This window comes from Macrosteles quadrilineatus, unplaced genomic scaffold, assembly GCF_028750875.1.
Source record: "Macrosteles quadrilineatus isolate MER2022 unplaced genomic scaffold, UCM_ALF_1.0 Scaffold_5__1_contigs__length_97177068, whole genome shotgun sequence".
Lineage (NCBI taxonomy): Eukaryota > Metazoa > Arthropoda > Insecta > Hemiptera > Cicadellidae > Macrosteles > Macrosteles quadrilineatus.
Genome location: NW_026542598.1, coordinates 75,427,534 through 75,443,530, shown reverse-complemented (window position 1 = coordinate 75,443,530; position 15,997 = coordinate 75,427,534). Strand labels below are relative to the sequence as shown.

General features: G+C 33.9%; 1 protein-coding gene across 1 annotated transcript in view; it reads left to right on the top strand.

The window, feature by feature from the left end:
- LOC128993893 (nuclear hormone receptor FTZ-F1) overlaps positions 1 to 15,997 on the top strand; it is a 170,939-nt gene that overhangs the window by 10,347 nt on the left and 144,595 nt on the right. The window contains exon 2 of the mRNA XM_054417966.1: positions 11,513 to 11,545. Within this exon, the coding sequence (XP_054273941.1) occupies positions 11,513 to 11,545 (33 nt within the window). The remainder of the gene's footprint in view (positions 1 to 11,512; positions 11,546 to 15,997) is intronic.

Here is a 15,997-nt window from a genome sequence, read left to right as displayed (position 1 = left end):
TGCCTATCTGGCTGGACCTCCCATTGAAAGCATCGTCCCAAGTACTATAGTCTATATGATGGAACCTGCCTCAAGACTGGTTCCATCATATAGAGTATGGCAACCACAGCTGTGCACGCCACCTCGCTAACCAATGGGGAAGAAATTATTGTCCAATATAACCTCAATATTGTCTTGGGAAATGTTAGTAGTTTCAAATAAGTTTTTGGTTTCTGATCTAATCCTTACATAATATAATAAGTGAAGGCGATTTCTACGAAACATTACATCCTCCGTTAATAATGGACGGATTTTTACAAACGATTTGTCAAAATTAAGTATTTTTTGGGTAGACGCCCCCTTTCACCAATTCCTGTAATAAAAGTCCACGGGCTTTTCCCCACAGGCCATCAAAATCCCAATGTAGGCTATTTCTTATGAAGAAAATTTACCAACCCAGTTGTTTAATAAATCTTACTTCAGTAGTGGAATTTGTCAAGTGCCAAGATATTTAGCGTCATGTGTACATGTTGTTAGTTGAATATTAACAAACAACAAATGGTTTAATATAAAGCAAGTATTGGGTTGGATTCAAAATAATTATCAGAATTAAATAATTTTTTCTGTTGATTTTTTAAAACCGAATTATTCTGTCCTGTATTCTCATCCCGTAGCAAAGCACGGGCTGAGCAACTAGTTACATCAAAGAGGGGTTAAATTTCTGGAAGTCAGTAAGGACGTGAACTTGGTAGGACAAAGAATCTTGTGGTAAATTACTGTTCTTTACCAGCTCTAGCGAGTGGGTAGCTTGTCCTCAAAACGCTAATAAAGTAGAGCTGGGAGCTAAGCCAGTTGGCCAGGGATATTTTTGATTTTGTTCAAATTGGTTTGTAATTGATACCATGCACAACTTTACTATTATGTACCTACAATCAATAAATATTAAAATGGAAAACCAATGCATAAAAAACTAAATATTTTCTTCAACCTAATCTATAAAAGAATAAATCAGTGCAATCCAACAAGCTAGTGAAGCTTTGCCTTAAATATCATCATCATCACTTACTTTTCTTTATATTTACTTGTGGCTGTGTAGTTAAAACTTAAATGTTAAAAATTTTAAAACTTGTATTAAAATTGCTGAAACTAAATATCTTTGATACAAAGACTTAGTCGATAAATAAACGCGGCCACACAATACCCTGAGCATGCCATGATTACACTTACTGTGTAGGGAAAGTGGTGTTTTCAAAATTTAGTTAGCAATTTTGTTATTTTACTGTAGTTTTAATTTTCAAACTAGCCCGGTAGAAAGAGTAGGTAACACAGATTTGCTTTGCAAACTTTATGGATTTTAAATAGTGTTAGTAGAATTTTCATCCTATTTTGATCTTGGTGTTCCTTTCCTTTTTTATAAAATAAAAATTTACTGTGTATGCCATATCCTTTGCTAATAACACTAGAACAGTTTAAACAATAATATTTAATTGATATTAATATTTTTTACGGTAACATAATTAGTTTGCATCAGAAATCACTTATATGCAATAAACCAGGCAGAAACGTAGGCACCTTAAAATTCTCTTCAGCCTGCAGAAAATAAAGGCTAGAAAATCTTTTACGTGTATTACGTTTGATCCAACATCCGACCCAAAGTAGAAATAGATTAATTCTAAACCAATAACTTGAATCAACTGTGACTTTGTGACTATAACCTCTAACTCGGGTTTATGTGGAGAATATAGCAAGGATATACATTTTTGTATCCTTGTCGATCTGCCAAAACGTTTATAACGGGACACCACGCTTACTGTATATCAACCTCTAGACAATTTGAGACAGCAATCGTAATAATCAAGGAAATACCCTACTTGAAACGCGAGTCAATTTGGCAATGCACCAATGCACCGATCTCATGGTCAAACGTCACACAGCTACTGGTCTGTGCTAAGTTTGGAAACGATCATCATTGGAATTACCAGTGTAATTTAAATAAATAATATTCTATGATGCGATCTATTTATAAGAAGTTTTTAAAATTATTTATTCTTATTACCAATTTTTGATTGGGACCACATATTGGGGCTACAATAACATTGGGGGTACATTGGGGCTTGCAATAATGTACACCTTTTAGCGAATTTCCCATATAGGGAATAAGCTATTACCGTAGTACTCATGGTAAGACCTGGACGCGGGACCGATTTTTTTTCGTTTTGAGGTCCCTAGAGGCCAAAAACACCATCCGTTCAAATTCATATATATATATATATATATATATATATATATGTGTGTGTCCGTTAGCACGATAACTCAAGCAAAAATGATCCGATTTTGATGAAATTTGGTACAAACGTGTAAACCTATGTTTATTCGAACGAGTTCGCAATCCAGCATGATCGGACCATGGGAACGGGGGTTCACGGGGGGTTTTATGGGGTAAAAATAGGTTTTTCCCATTTTTGACCCAAAAAACATAAAATTTAGCAATTTCTTTTCAAACCTTTTTTTAGAGCTTAAAAAACAAATAATTTAGTATATTGAAGCGTTATTATGTGCCTAATGGTTACGGAGAAAATTCCAAAAAATTGTAAATTTAAAATTCCCATGTCATTTTTATGGAGAATAAGTAAACTGTTGTACTTTGCTTGTTTATGAACATATTTTGATCAAATTTGGAAAATGTTTTATTTCTTACTATCTATTAACATTTTACAAAAAAAAACAAAAAACAGTTTTACCCTCCCTGATGCAGCAAACCTAAGTACTTGTTTAACTAATTCTATTTAAATAGGGAATAAATGTTATATTTTTAAGTAGACATTTCAGTGTAAATCCAATCAGTCAAATGGAAATTCGCTTAGTCTGCAGGTTTGCTGCGGCGGGGATATTTATATTTCGCCTGAATTTGTCTATGATTATGTATAAGTTAACATAAGATGTTTAGAACAACAATTAATTTGAACGATCATGTAGCCTACAATAAATTGCCAATCTCCCCAATGTTTAATCTACGCTTGCTCTACTGCATGGCAGTAATTGCATAACCTATCAATCATATATTTTTGGTAGTCATGAGTCAATTCGGAAAGATTAATTTCACTAGCCATTAGCTAGCCGGGGATCCCAGTTGCAATTTCACTGTTGTCCGTCGCTTCGGGGACATGAGGTAACGTCAGTGAAAGTGATGGGGTAACAAAGGAAAGTGCGAAAGTGCAAGTGATAATGTTGGCCTACTCCAGTGATGCGGTAGTCGAGTGATACGGTTTGATGTATCGAAACTGCCACTAGTAGTGTCAATGGGGAACTGTAATGAGTCTTACGGATATTCGATAATCGATATTTTTCACGTTGTATGGAGAAAATTGTCTTGTATATTTTAAATTTGTGGACAATTTTATTCAATAAAATAAATAATCAAAATTATTCGACTATATTTAAATAGTCATTTCGCAAAATTTGGTGATTCGAATAAAACAGCTTCTCTTTTGATTTACTTTAACAAAGATTATACACCTCGCTTGTATGGAAAAATGAGAAATATTTGAGTAAAATGAATTTGGGCGGATTGGAGAGTTGAAATTAAAAAAAAAAAATGTAGAGACGTTTGAACAAAGATGAAAAGTGCTTTTCGTAACTTACATAGAAGGACTGGTCATTCAGATGAGCTTTGAGGATTTCCCTTTCTACTAAAAATACAGATGTGTTGTGAAATATAGTATGGTCGGTTAGACCTAATTGTTTCCGTCACTTGGGAATTTGGAAGAAACAATGACGTCACGGTACTTTAGAGGTGGCCGTGTCTTAGCTCTGAATAGATTAAATGAAACATAGCTTTGAATAGGTAGGCTTTGTTTAATGAAACAATGAGGATTTATATATTGATAAAATTATGCTAGAAACAGTTCTAACACGATGAGTATCTGCTTGTTATGGTAACTAATACGTGATCGCCGGAATTTGTTGTCTATGGATTTTTTCCGATTGTGTTATCATTAACTCTGGCGTGTTATATTTTTAAATACTATAATGAATCATAACTCATTAGTCTGGAGGCATTTCTCCCTTAAATTTGCCGTTACCACATTTAAATACACTAGTTAAAATTGTCCCTAGCAAATTTTCGCTGCAAACATAATTAAATTTAAAATAGTGCTAAAGAAATTAACGTAATGAACTCCAGTGTTTACTAATAGGAATTAGTTTGAATCTATATCATTTTTTTACTTCAAATTTTTATAGTAAAAAAAACTATAAAATATTGGAATTGTAAATAGTTTTTTAACTTTTATTGCCTTCAAAAACTAGGTTGCACTTGGATTGAAAATTACGTATATTAAGAAACCTAGGTTGCACTTGGATTGAAAATTACGTATATTAAGAAACTTTCACTAGTTAATAAGAACACAATTTGAGCCGTTTTAAGCCCTGGCTATACAAGATTTGTGAAGATGGTTATAAAATTTGTATACAAGCAAATGAATAGATGTCAAATTTAATATTCAATCACTTCGTTTTTTGTCCAGTTTTGACTCTTCAGTACAACTTTTGCGGTAGAATTTAATCGTTTTTAAATCAACTTTTTAAAATTTAATAACCTTCTATTAATTACTACTTTACAAATACTGTAGGCCGACGATTTTAGTCCTCAACGCCAAAATAAATTGCATTTACAATATTGCGTTTAATTGTGTTGGCTTTTATACACGGAAATGTTTTAAATTAAGAGTCAGTGGATGAGACCGAACAGTTGTATGCATTTGTGCAGTGTTTGAGACATTTAAGATATTGTTGTGTTTTGGTGTAGGGTTAAGTAAAATTAATTTCGCAAACAATAAGGGGTTTTCACAGAAAGATTTAAAAATCATTGTTATTAAAATAAAATACGTAATTTATTTTACTAAAGTAGAGTCACTAGACTAGAGTCACATTTTACAGTAAGCTTGTTATGCAAAAAAAATTATACAATGCTGTAGTGTTTTTTTTTTCTATTGGTAAGTTGAATAAATTGCGAAACTCCGTATTATTTCCACAGAAAATTTATATACAATTACATTAAATTTATCATACTATATCAAAATTCTAGAATTTACAAAAAAACCTTTCATCGAACTGTTCCATAATTCAAGCGAGTAGGTCGAGTGCGTTTAATTAGAAGTCGTAATCCCAGTGTAAAGCCAGTTGAAGTGTGTTGAGTGAGGTCGCGTCGCGGTTATTTTGGAAAGGGGTCAGCCGGCCAGTAGTGCCAATGTCAGGTTACGTAAGGCCGAGATAAGGCTCAACTAGGCCAGTAAGTGCTGCTAAGTGCTACTCGTCATGCTCCTCACTTACCTTGCTATTGTGTGAATTATGTTGGCGACACTGGCGGTTAAGAGGTTTACAGTTTATTGGTTGTGAAATGTTTGGGTATTGGGGAATCGATTTATATGCATATAATTAATGAGTATTGTCATAAGAGTTGCTGGGATGAAATTATTTTCTATTAAAAATATTGTTTGTAACACTGAGAAAAAGGCTGGGTTTGACGGTCACCTGTTTCGGTGTTTAACTATTTAAGAGGACGATGTTTAATTAGTTGTTTTATGTGTGTGACGAGTTTCTGGGAATAAATTATTGTATGTAAAAAAAATATTTGGTAACATCGTTGAGTATTTGTTATAAATGTAAACAATAACTGGAATGGTTTGATGGTATTGGCTGGGCATATACAGATTTGCCTTTATTAAAATTAATAACTTTTGACAAGTGGCTATGATACAATGATACTTGTATTTTGTATTTTGGTTGGTAACAGCGTTGAGTAGTTTCCAATAAAAAAACAATACAATGAATGAAATACAGTAGTTGGATGGTGAAATGTTTAAAAAAGTAATTTTAATGAAATTAGAATTCTGTACAAGCATGTCCCCAGATGCCCAAAACACCATCCGTTCGAATTCATAAATAATATAGGTCATCAATTTGCTAAAATGATAATAATTTGGTGAATCATGTTGGTAACTTCGTTGAGAAGTCTAGGATAAAATGTTACGATAGGTAAATTGATTTGACGTTTGGGTCTTAATTTTTTTACATAATTTATTTTAATGAGATAATAGCTCATATTTATCTTTAAGGGTTGCCTATTATTTGGGGGAAAACGTATGCTTACATATTTTACTGGCCGTTACTGGCCAATTAATTGTTTTCCGGAATAATCGTTGGGCTGGAAAAATTAGTAAAAAATTAATATAACAAGTCAGTATTAATAATTATTAAAATTAAACTATCCTATTTGGTTTGAAATGACATCAGGTAATCGTGAAAATACAATCCAAAACTTTTAGTGTTTTGATTAAAAACTTTTTTCACTAAATTCTCCAAATCCATTGTATGTTATCAGACTTTTTTCAATATTTCTTTGGCATAAAATAGTTAGTTATATAATTGCAAATTATTTAAGATTGCGTAAATTACATATTAAGTGAGTAGGCCTACAGTTGTAGCAGTGTGATTGTTTTTATGAAACTGTCATTATATGGCATTATAGTACTAAATTCTAGTTCACCCACCAGTTAAAATATACTCGTATAATTTGAGTTTAAATCATTATTTCCTCTTGTCGAATTTGTATCAGTGAATTTTGACTCATTTTGAGTGTTTTTATCAGGATAACCTTTGAAAACTAGTACCGATAACTTCTCTAGGCTACATTACACAGCTCATGACAACAATTCATAACTGCCATCATTTTGTTTGTCTTTGACTGTCAACTTATAGATTAATTACTTTGAAAATATTATAAAGTTACTTAATGTATGTGTATGATTGATATTAATTTGTAGTGTTAGGTGCTATATAAAATCGAATTGATGGCCGAACTATAGTCGAAGCAGTGCAATTGCTGTTCTGTAGTTCGTTATTGTTGTAAAATGTGTTATGAAAATGATTGTCAAACGAATTTCCCTATAGAGAAGTAGCTATAACCGTAGGTGGCACGGTAAGACCTAGGCCCGGGACCGATTTACTTTTTCATTTTGATATCCCCAGAGGCCAAAAACAACATTTATTACAATTTTATGTATGTATATATACGTCCGTGAACGCGATAACTTGAGTAATTTTCGTCCGATTTTGATGAAAGTTTGTTTAAAGTTGTAAGGCGGGATAAACTTGAATCCTTGAATGAGTTCACGAACCAGCATGATCGGACCATGGGAATGTTGATTGGATCGGGGTTTTACGGGGGGTTTTATGGGATAAAAATTGTTTTTTCTAATTTTTGACCCCCAGAAAACAAAATTTCCCAATTTCTCTCTAGACCTTTTAAAAAAGACTAAAAAACAAACAATTTAGTACTGTATATTTAAGTGTTTTTTGTACGGTTATTAAACGGAAAAATTAAAAAGATTGTTTATTTAAAATTCTTATGCTATTCTTTTGGAGAATATTGTAAAATGTTGTAGGTTGCTTGTTAATGGATATATTTTGATCAAACTTGGCAAATTGATTTATTGTATACTAAGCTATTAATATTCTACTAAAAACCCACTTTAATAGTTTCCTTGTAGCAGCAAACCTAGGTAGGTACTCGTTAAACCTAATGTTATTTCAATATATTTAATTGAATACCAATTCAGACAAATGAAAATTTCGCTCAGTCGGCAGGTTTGCTGTGACGGGGGTATTTACTTTAGTCATAAGTTATTTTCTCCCTTATTAATTTCAAAAGTAACAGTTGCCTACAGGAATACCTTGAATGTTTCAATCGGGATCGCTAAAGAGCATTATTACCGGGATAAATTAAAAATACAAGGAGAAACTCTAAAGCCCTTTGGGAAAATATAAGTGAAGAATCAATGTTATCGTTTATGTCGACGCCGACTAAGTTGTCTACAAACACCCCTTAAATATATAAACCCCAATTTCACCGTTTCGACCAATTGTTTGTGTTGCCGAAATGGAAAGCGGTGGAAATAAAGCCCCGAGGCCCCGACTGGAGCCACCGAGGACTGCCCAATCACGCATTGATCCCTTGGGTGCGGGAGGGGGAGGGGGTGTGTGCGTATTTAGGCCAATCAATGTGCGTGGCTGGGGCGCATCGCAAGGCCGTAGCCCGGGTCAGGTCCGTTGCTATGACAACGGCCTACTTACCACCAGACAGTGTAACCACTACCCCGCTGGCTGGAGAAAGGGGTTTGGAAAGCGAGAGGATCAATACGCGCTTCAACTTATCGGCGACTTCTAGACTTTTCTGTCACAACTTGTGGGGTTTCAGAGTTTGTCAAATTTTGTTTGGGTAAATAATATGATTTGTGTGTGAAATGTCTGGTTGATAAAGTACCAATTGTGATTGGTTCTATGGAATTTTTTTAGATAAATCAAATTTTTCATTATTTTAAGTACCTAGAACATTTTAATGTTGTTAAACCTAGTCGCATCATTCAATATTGCCAACGTTGGCGAATAAAATGTTTTGGTTTTGAAAAGGCATTATGCACATTTCAGATTGATTAAGAATTTATCTCCGGATATAATTTTGTATATTTTTAATTTTGGAGGAGGCGGGGGCAGTTTTTATTTTGCCCTGGTACACTATACGTTCTTGTGAGGGGGTATCCTAAGGGTATCTTTTCATGGATCTACATAGTGTACATGTAAACGACCTTCAATTTAAATGAGCTGTTTGTCGGATTTATAAGGTATGTAACCTATTTATTATATTGAATACAACAGCTCAGGAGCTAGAATGGAAATGAATTTTAATTCTACATAGTGCTTAGGTTTTCCAAAAATCCTAGCTCATTAATAAGTTCAACGAATATTTTCTTAATACAAATCACCCATGAAATGCCTTTACTCCTTAAACGACCAATTCCTAAAAAAAATTGAATCCTTTTTTGTTTGCTGATTTTTATTCTTCTTACAAATTCTATGTTTCATCCCAAATTCTAAAACATTCCTTTGTACTCAAGTGTCCCAAATTCTAAAACATTCCTTTGTACTCAAGTGTAATAAGTGTAATTGTCGCATCGGTCCGGCCTTGTACATGACACATGTGTCTGGTCCGCCAAACCGGCCAACCCCCCTTGTCCCCCCACTGCCCCCCGAGCCAGACCATTCATCCCAGCTGGAAACCGCCTTTATTGGTAATGACCAATAATTGGCAAAAAAGTTCCCAATTGCCAATGTTGATCTAAGTTTTTGTATCTCATTTGTTTCGGAATTTTATGTTGGTACTAGTTTGCAACTCGTACATTTATAATTTGGGGAGATTACTAACTTTTGTACTTTGATGATTGTAATCTAGTTTTTTGTAAATTTAACTTAAACTTTCGCGTTTTCGTAGAATGACACGTACTATCTAGCACAATAATAATAATAAAAAAAAACAGCTTAGGACAGTTTCGAGCATTAAAATTCGTTCCAAACGTACGATTGAGTCAGCTTAGTAACTATTCCATACAGATTGTACAAGTTTATCCAAAAGAGTGTGAAAATTTATAGGCTTTAGTTTTTCACTATTACTGAACACTTGCTTGGAAGTATGTATGATAATTTACCTTTATTCTGTCATTTGTAATGCCTAAGATAGCTATTTTGTTAAGTCAGAAGGATCTATTATTCCTAAAAGTCAAGGGAGACATGGTCCAGTTTAAACGTTGAACCAATCTGTTTGCTTGCTCCATCACCATTCAAGTTTCTTTGTAATGACAATAACTGCCCTGTACCCATTATACAAGCCCCCAAAAGACTGCGTGTATCTTTATTGAATAAGACCAGCTGATTCCTTAGTCAGGAGCACCAAATACCAAATGGTCAAGGACATAGGCCAGTTTCAATTCACAAAACCGTCCCAACTTGTTCTATAATTAATTGAACCAGCGTTCTTCAAATTTCAGTAAACACCTAAATATACCGTGCGCCCATTACAGAAGAGTCCCCAGAAGAGATTACCTTAGATCTTTACGAAGACTAACTGATTCCTTAGCCAGGAGCACTAAATACCAAATGGCCAAGGACACAGTCTAGTTCTAATTACAAAACTGTACCAATTTTTTTTTTCTAATTAAACCAACGTCCATTTCTTAGTGAACACCCAAATATACCCTGTACCCATTGTGCGTCCCCAAAAAAGAGAGTGTCTCTTTCATTGACTAAGACCAACTGATTCCTCAGTCTCAGTCAGAACCTACTTCCAAATGGTCAAGGACACAGTCCAGTTCCAATTGCAAAACTGTCCCAACCTTTTTTTTACTTGTACCAGCATCCTCCGTATGAGCTCACTAACTACCCTGAACCCGTTTAGTGCCCCCAAAACAGCGTGATTGTTTGTATATAGTTTTTTTACATAGAGCACACCTGCCCAGCCGGCAACCTTGGGGTAGCTAGCCAGTGTGGTGGTGTGGTGGTGGGGGAATTGTGTCAGGGCTGCTAGCGGCGCACGCGCACTCTTCTGACTGCTGGCGCAACTCTGATTCTGATTCTCCTTTTGGGGAGTTGACATGTCTTTGCCAACTGGACATAAGTCTGGTGGGAACCACTGTCAATTAATTTGGTGATGAACTATAATTGCTTTCTGTAGTCGTAAAATTGGTTTAGTTCATCCCTGGCTCAACACAGGAATTTAATTAGCTGCATGATTTGATCACAACAATTTTTTTAGGAACTCAACATAAACCCATCATTAGTAGGTGTTTCACCCATATACAGATTTGTCCACTCCTGGGGCACATCTATACCGGTCACATTAAAGGTGATATTCCTAACACTGCGGCGTACTATTTGTACATAGTCAAAAGAAAGGTCTAGACAATTACACTCGATAAGAGTCACTGTTAATTGAGAAATGAATAAATGTTTTTAAGTTCCTTTTCGCTCAAACAATAATTGTCAGACTCAAATAAAACAATAAATAACAATTGTATTAACAATCGATTGGTTATTACTCTCGCCATAATCGGATGCTCTATAGACTTTTTTCAGTAGTAAATAAGCAGCTCTAACAAATCTGTTTGAACTAAAACATGTGTAATAGCCGTAAACTAGCAGATTTTTTGTCCTGTAAACAAAAAGATCTACGTTTGCTCTGCAAAACATGTATCGAAAACAAAAATTGTGCAGAAATGTGACGAATATGCTATCTATCATATTATGATGGATACTGTTCTGGAAGGACAATGGTAATTATATAACCCCTTAGTTAATTGATTAAACATTCACTGTATCAAATAATAGACATTCATAATATTGAATAAGTGGTGACCACATATTAGTAGAAACTTGATTAATTTGCATTGTTGACGTTGCTTGGCAACCATAACCTCAACAATGTAAACATCGTATTATGGATGTTCTTGTTTACTGGAGCACGATGTTTTTATTCTCAGAAGATTGAATTTTCCAACCCTTTAGATTTATTAAATTGGGTTTATTTAATAGTGCGGTAAAATACCTTGGGTGAAAACAAATGTTTGGCCTTTGTCGTTAAATTTACTAATGCATTGTATTTTCTTTAGTTTGTGAAAATGTATAATTTTATCATTTTTTTCAGAAGGCGCTGAGTCTGTTCCTTCAGAATTTAATGGTGAGTCAATTTCCTGTCACTGCAACTTGCAAAGATTTTTATTTAACCAACGGATTTAGTAAGAGCAACGGTTTGTTTGAAATCAATATTGGATACGAGATTTACGCTGTGTAGATAAATAATTATTTTAATCTAACCCCCTAATTTTCTGAATTAATTAAAATAAGAATCTTATTTATAAATTAGTTTCTATAGATTATTGATTCATAAACACTATTACTTACTGGTAGTTTTTATTCCGATTTAGTACTCGTTGGTGCGATTAATTTTCCAATTGTGTTAATATATTGCACTGTTATGCCAGTAAAGTTTGCAATGTCTGTATTGTATTGCATTGTATTGTATAAGTAATCTTTTGAGTAGTTATGTGAGCATTTGTTTACTGGGTCATGTCAAGTTAATTTATGGCCAGGCGATTTGACATATGGCTTTTACTACTATCACCATTGGATATGAACTTTTTACAAATGCTCACAATACTTGAAAACAATAGACCAAGTAGTTGCTTTTGGTTGAAATAGAGCAACGCTTTTTTGTGTACCCTCTACCCCTTTATTTCCATTTTGTAATTTTTTCACATTCATATTATTAAAAACGAGTGTGATATTTATTTATACTTTTAACAAGACTCCTAAATATATTATTATTTTTTGATAAAAATTATATTATATCTTAGTACTTCTTTGTAAACAGCTCTTGTCATCTACCATTTCCATTTTTCCCTTTACATAACACGGTTAGCTAAATCTTTTATTAAAATACCCCCGCCGCAGCAAACCTGCCGTCTAAGCGAATTTCCATTTGGCCGAATTGATTTTCAATTGATCTATTTAAATAACATTAGGTTTAACGAGTACCTAGGTTTGCTGCTACAAGGGAACTAATAAAGTAGTGTGTTTTTAGTAAAATATTGATAGCTTACTATAAAATAAATAAATTTGCCAAGTTTGATCAAAATATATCCATAAACAAGCAAACTACAACATTTTACAATATTCTCCATAAGAATAACATGGGAATTTTAAATTTACAATTTTTTTAGTTTTATCCGTAACCAATAACCGTACAAAAACACTTTGATATACTGAATTGTTTGTTTTTTTAAGCTCTTTAAGAAGGTTTAGAGAAAAATTGGAAAATTTTGTGTTTTGAGGGTAAAAAGTGAGAAAAACCAATTTTTACCCCATAAAACCCCCCATAAAACCCTGTTCCCATGGTCCGATCATGCTGGATCGCGAACTCATTCAAGTTTATCCCGCCTTACACCTTCAAACCAAATTTCATCAAAATCGGATAAAAATTACTCAAGTTATCGTGTTCACGGACACATATATATATATATAAATCTATATATATATATATATACCTATATATATATATATATATACATATATAAAAATTTGAACGAATGGTGTTTTTGGCCTCTGGGGACATTAAAATGAAAAAGTAAATCGGTCCCGGGCCTAAGTCTTACCATGAGACCTACGGTAATAGCTACTTCCCTATAGGGAAATTCGCTAATAATAAGAATTTCCCCTAATATTTTCTTAAATGAGGGAGATTTAAAACATTTTTAATACAAACAAATCTTCCTACAAATAAGTAGTGTTTAAAACTTTTTTATTAGATATACTACTTCCTCTCTCCAAAGTATACTGCATTTACGCTAACCACCCCTATTTGTACCTTTTCACCCCCATGATTTCAAAATTCCTTGAGCAAATAATGATAGCCTATATTTTCCCTAAAATGCCCCAAAGTTAAATGAAGTAAATTTGTTACTCTTAGTTAAAAACTTGTAGTTAAAAATCTACAAACATTTTCTAATTTTTAATTCTTATAAAATTAAATAATACATTAACAATGTAAAACAATTTCTATTTATATTAATTCTATTGTGTCTACAGTATTATAAATTGCTAAGTTTATTAATTTCACCCTATGTATAAATTATGTTGCGCTTTACGTTTACTTCTTCTGCATTTTGTCATTTCCACCACAATTTTCTCAAAAAAATTCGTAAAAAAATTATGGAATTTTCCATAAATATTTTCAAAAAGGGCGAATTTTCACTTTCATTGTAACTGATTTTCAAATGTTTTTATTTTATTTTTGGGGGTAAATGTATAAGGGATATGCGATATCCCTACTTTCTCTTATGTTAACCCCCCCCCCCCTAGTCTAACGTCCTACTTATTTCTCACCCCATTGGAAATCAATTAAGATTTGTTAGTTTTTTTTTAAATTAAATTAATTGAAAACAATAGTGTAAAAAGTATTAAAGTATCATATTCTATTGCATTTACTAGAACTTATTTACTTAATAATCAGGAATACAATCCTACAGCACCCCTTCCCAAAATCATGTTCTACATTACTAACCATGTTTTAAATTTCCACACCCATAGTGTATTGCAATAGACAATACCCAAAATTGGTATTTAAAAGTTATTTTTCAATTGTAAAAAATTGAAAAACGCCGACAGTGGACAAACTTCAACTGTATTCAATTCAATTCTATTTAATCGACTAGAGTTCCAGCTAGGGAAGCATTACCCCCTACTTCTAACCACCAGTCTACCCCCTTGTAACCCCCCCCCCTAGTACCCCCCTACTATGACTCATACAGCTCGTAGGTCCAAGGCCGCCCCCAGGAAAGCCCACTTTCCCTCCAACCATGTCATGGCCGCGCTCATCTAATCCTATTATTTATGTTTTTCCGTTGTTCCTTTGTGTTCCTCGTTATCTCGTTGCCTTCCCATCTTCTTCTTCCTCTCCCTACTTCCCGCGGTCCATCATGATCTCAATATTCCTCAGCGTCAAGGTCGCGATTAAACGCTACTTTTTACACCTGATGACTTTTAAATTGTACGGTTGTCCAGATGGGTTTGATGGTAGCACCAGTGCTTCAGTAGCATGCTTGTTCCATAATCATTCATGCGTTATCGTTGTCATGCTGTAATCGCTAGATGGATATTATCTGGATAATATGTACGCATGTCACTGAGTATAAGAAAGGTACGGGTTCTTCTTTGAAGTTTTTGGTTACTGTCTTAAGTTTATTTTTTCGTATCACCATTGGTATCTACATTTTCCAATTGGATTTTTGATTCTGAAGTAGACAGCCGTTTATGGCCCAGTTGTTACTATTTTGTTTTGTATAAAATCTTGGTTAAATGACCACCCGGTGTACAAAGTCTATTTTCTCCTTTATTTATTATTTTTTTTTTTACAGTGATACTCTTGTTGATATGGTTTGAAGCAAGTTGTTATTTAGCGAATTTCCCTATAGGGAAGTAGCTACATATTACAGTAGGTGGCACGGTAAAACCTAGGCCCTTGACCGATTACTTTTTTTATTTTGAAGTCACCAGAGCCTAAAAACACCATTCGTTCATATTTTTATGGTTTATTTCGTTCAAATTATATACGTCCGTAAATGCGATAACTTGAGTAATTTTGTCCGGTTTTTATGAAATTTGGTTTGAAGGTGTAAGGCGGGGTAAATTGAATGAGTTCTCGAACGTGCATGATCTGACTGTGAGAACAGGGGTTTACGGGGGATTTTATGGGGCATATAAGGGGTTTGACCCGCAGAACACATAATTTACCAATTTCTCTCTAGACCATTTTAAATAGCTTAAAAAACAAATAATTTAGTATACCAACTTGTTTTTGTACGGTTATTGGTTACGGAGAAAATTCAATAAATTGAAAATTCCCATGTTATTCTTATGGGGAATAAGTCAACTGTTATAGCTCGCTTGTTTGTGGATATATTTTGATCAAACTTAGCAAATTTATTTATTTTATAAGCTACAGTACTAATATTTTACTAAAAACCACACTATATTAGTTTCCTTGTAGCTGCATACCTAGGTACTCGTTAAACCTAATATTTAAATAGATTTGATTTAAAATCAATTTAGGCAAATGGAAATCCGCTTAGTCTGCTGGTTTGCTGTGGCGGGGGTATTTTTCAGTTTGGCTGGGTGACATGTGAAATCTTGCGTATTTGAAAGAAATCGACAATTTAAATTAATTGTCGATGGTTCAATCCAGCTACTATCATTTTTAGTTCAAAAATTGCTGCAACCTCGTCTTAGTCATGAGATTATAATATATAGCTCTATCCATATAGATGGTATTTATTCGGGAAGTATCGACCGTCCGAACTTGAACTGCAGTGACATTGATTCACTCCTACAATGCGCTGCGGCATGCAGTATGATGCAACTGTAGCGTGTGCATAATTTGTTTGTAAAATGTCTCGATCACCAATAGTTGCTGACCGGGTCCAATTGAACTCGCATGAACTCGGCTATGTGAACTCATTGTTGATTTCATCAGGTTCAGTGCCTACCTTCATTGTTGAAACTTGAAACATAATATTGTATTGAGTTCAACCATTTGTCAAACATACTCACAGGGTTCAAGTTTGTTCCTGTAGTG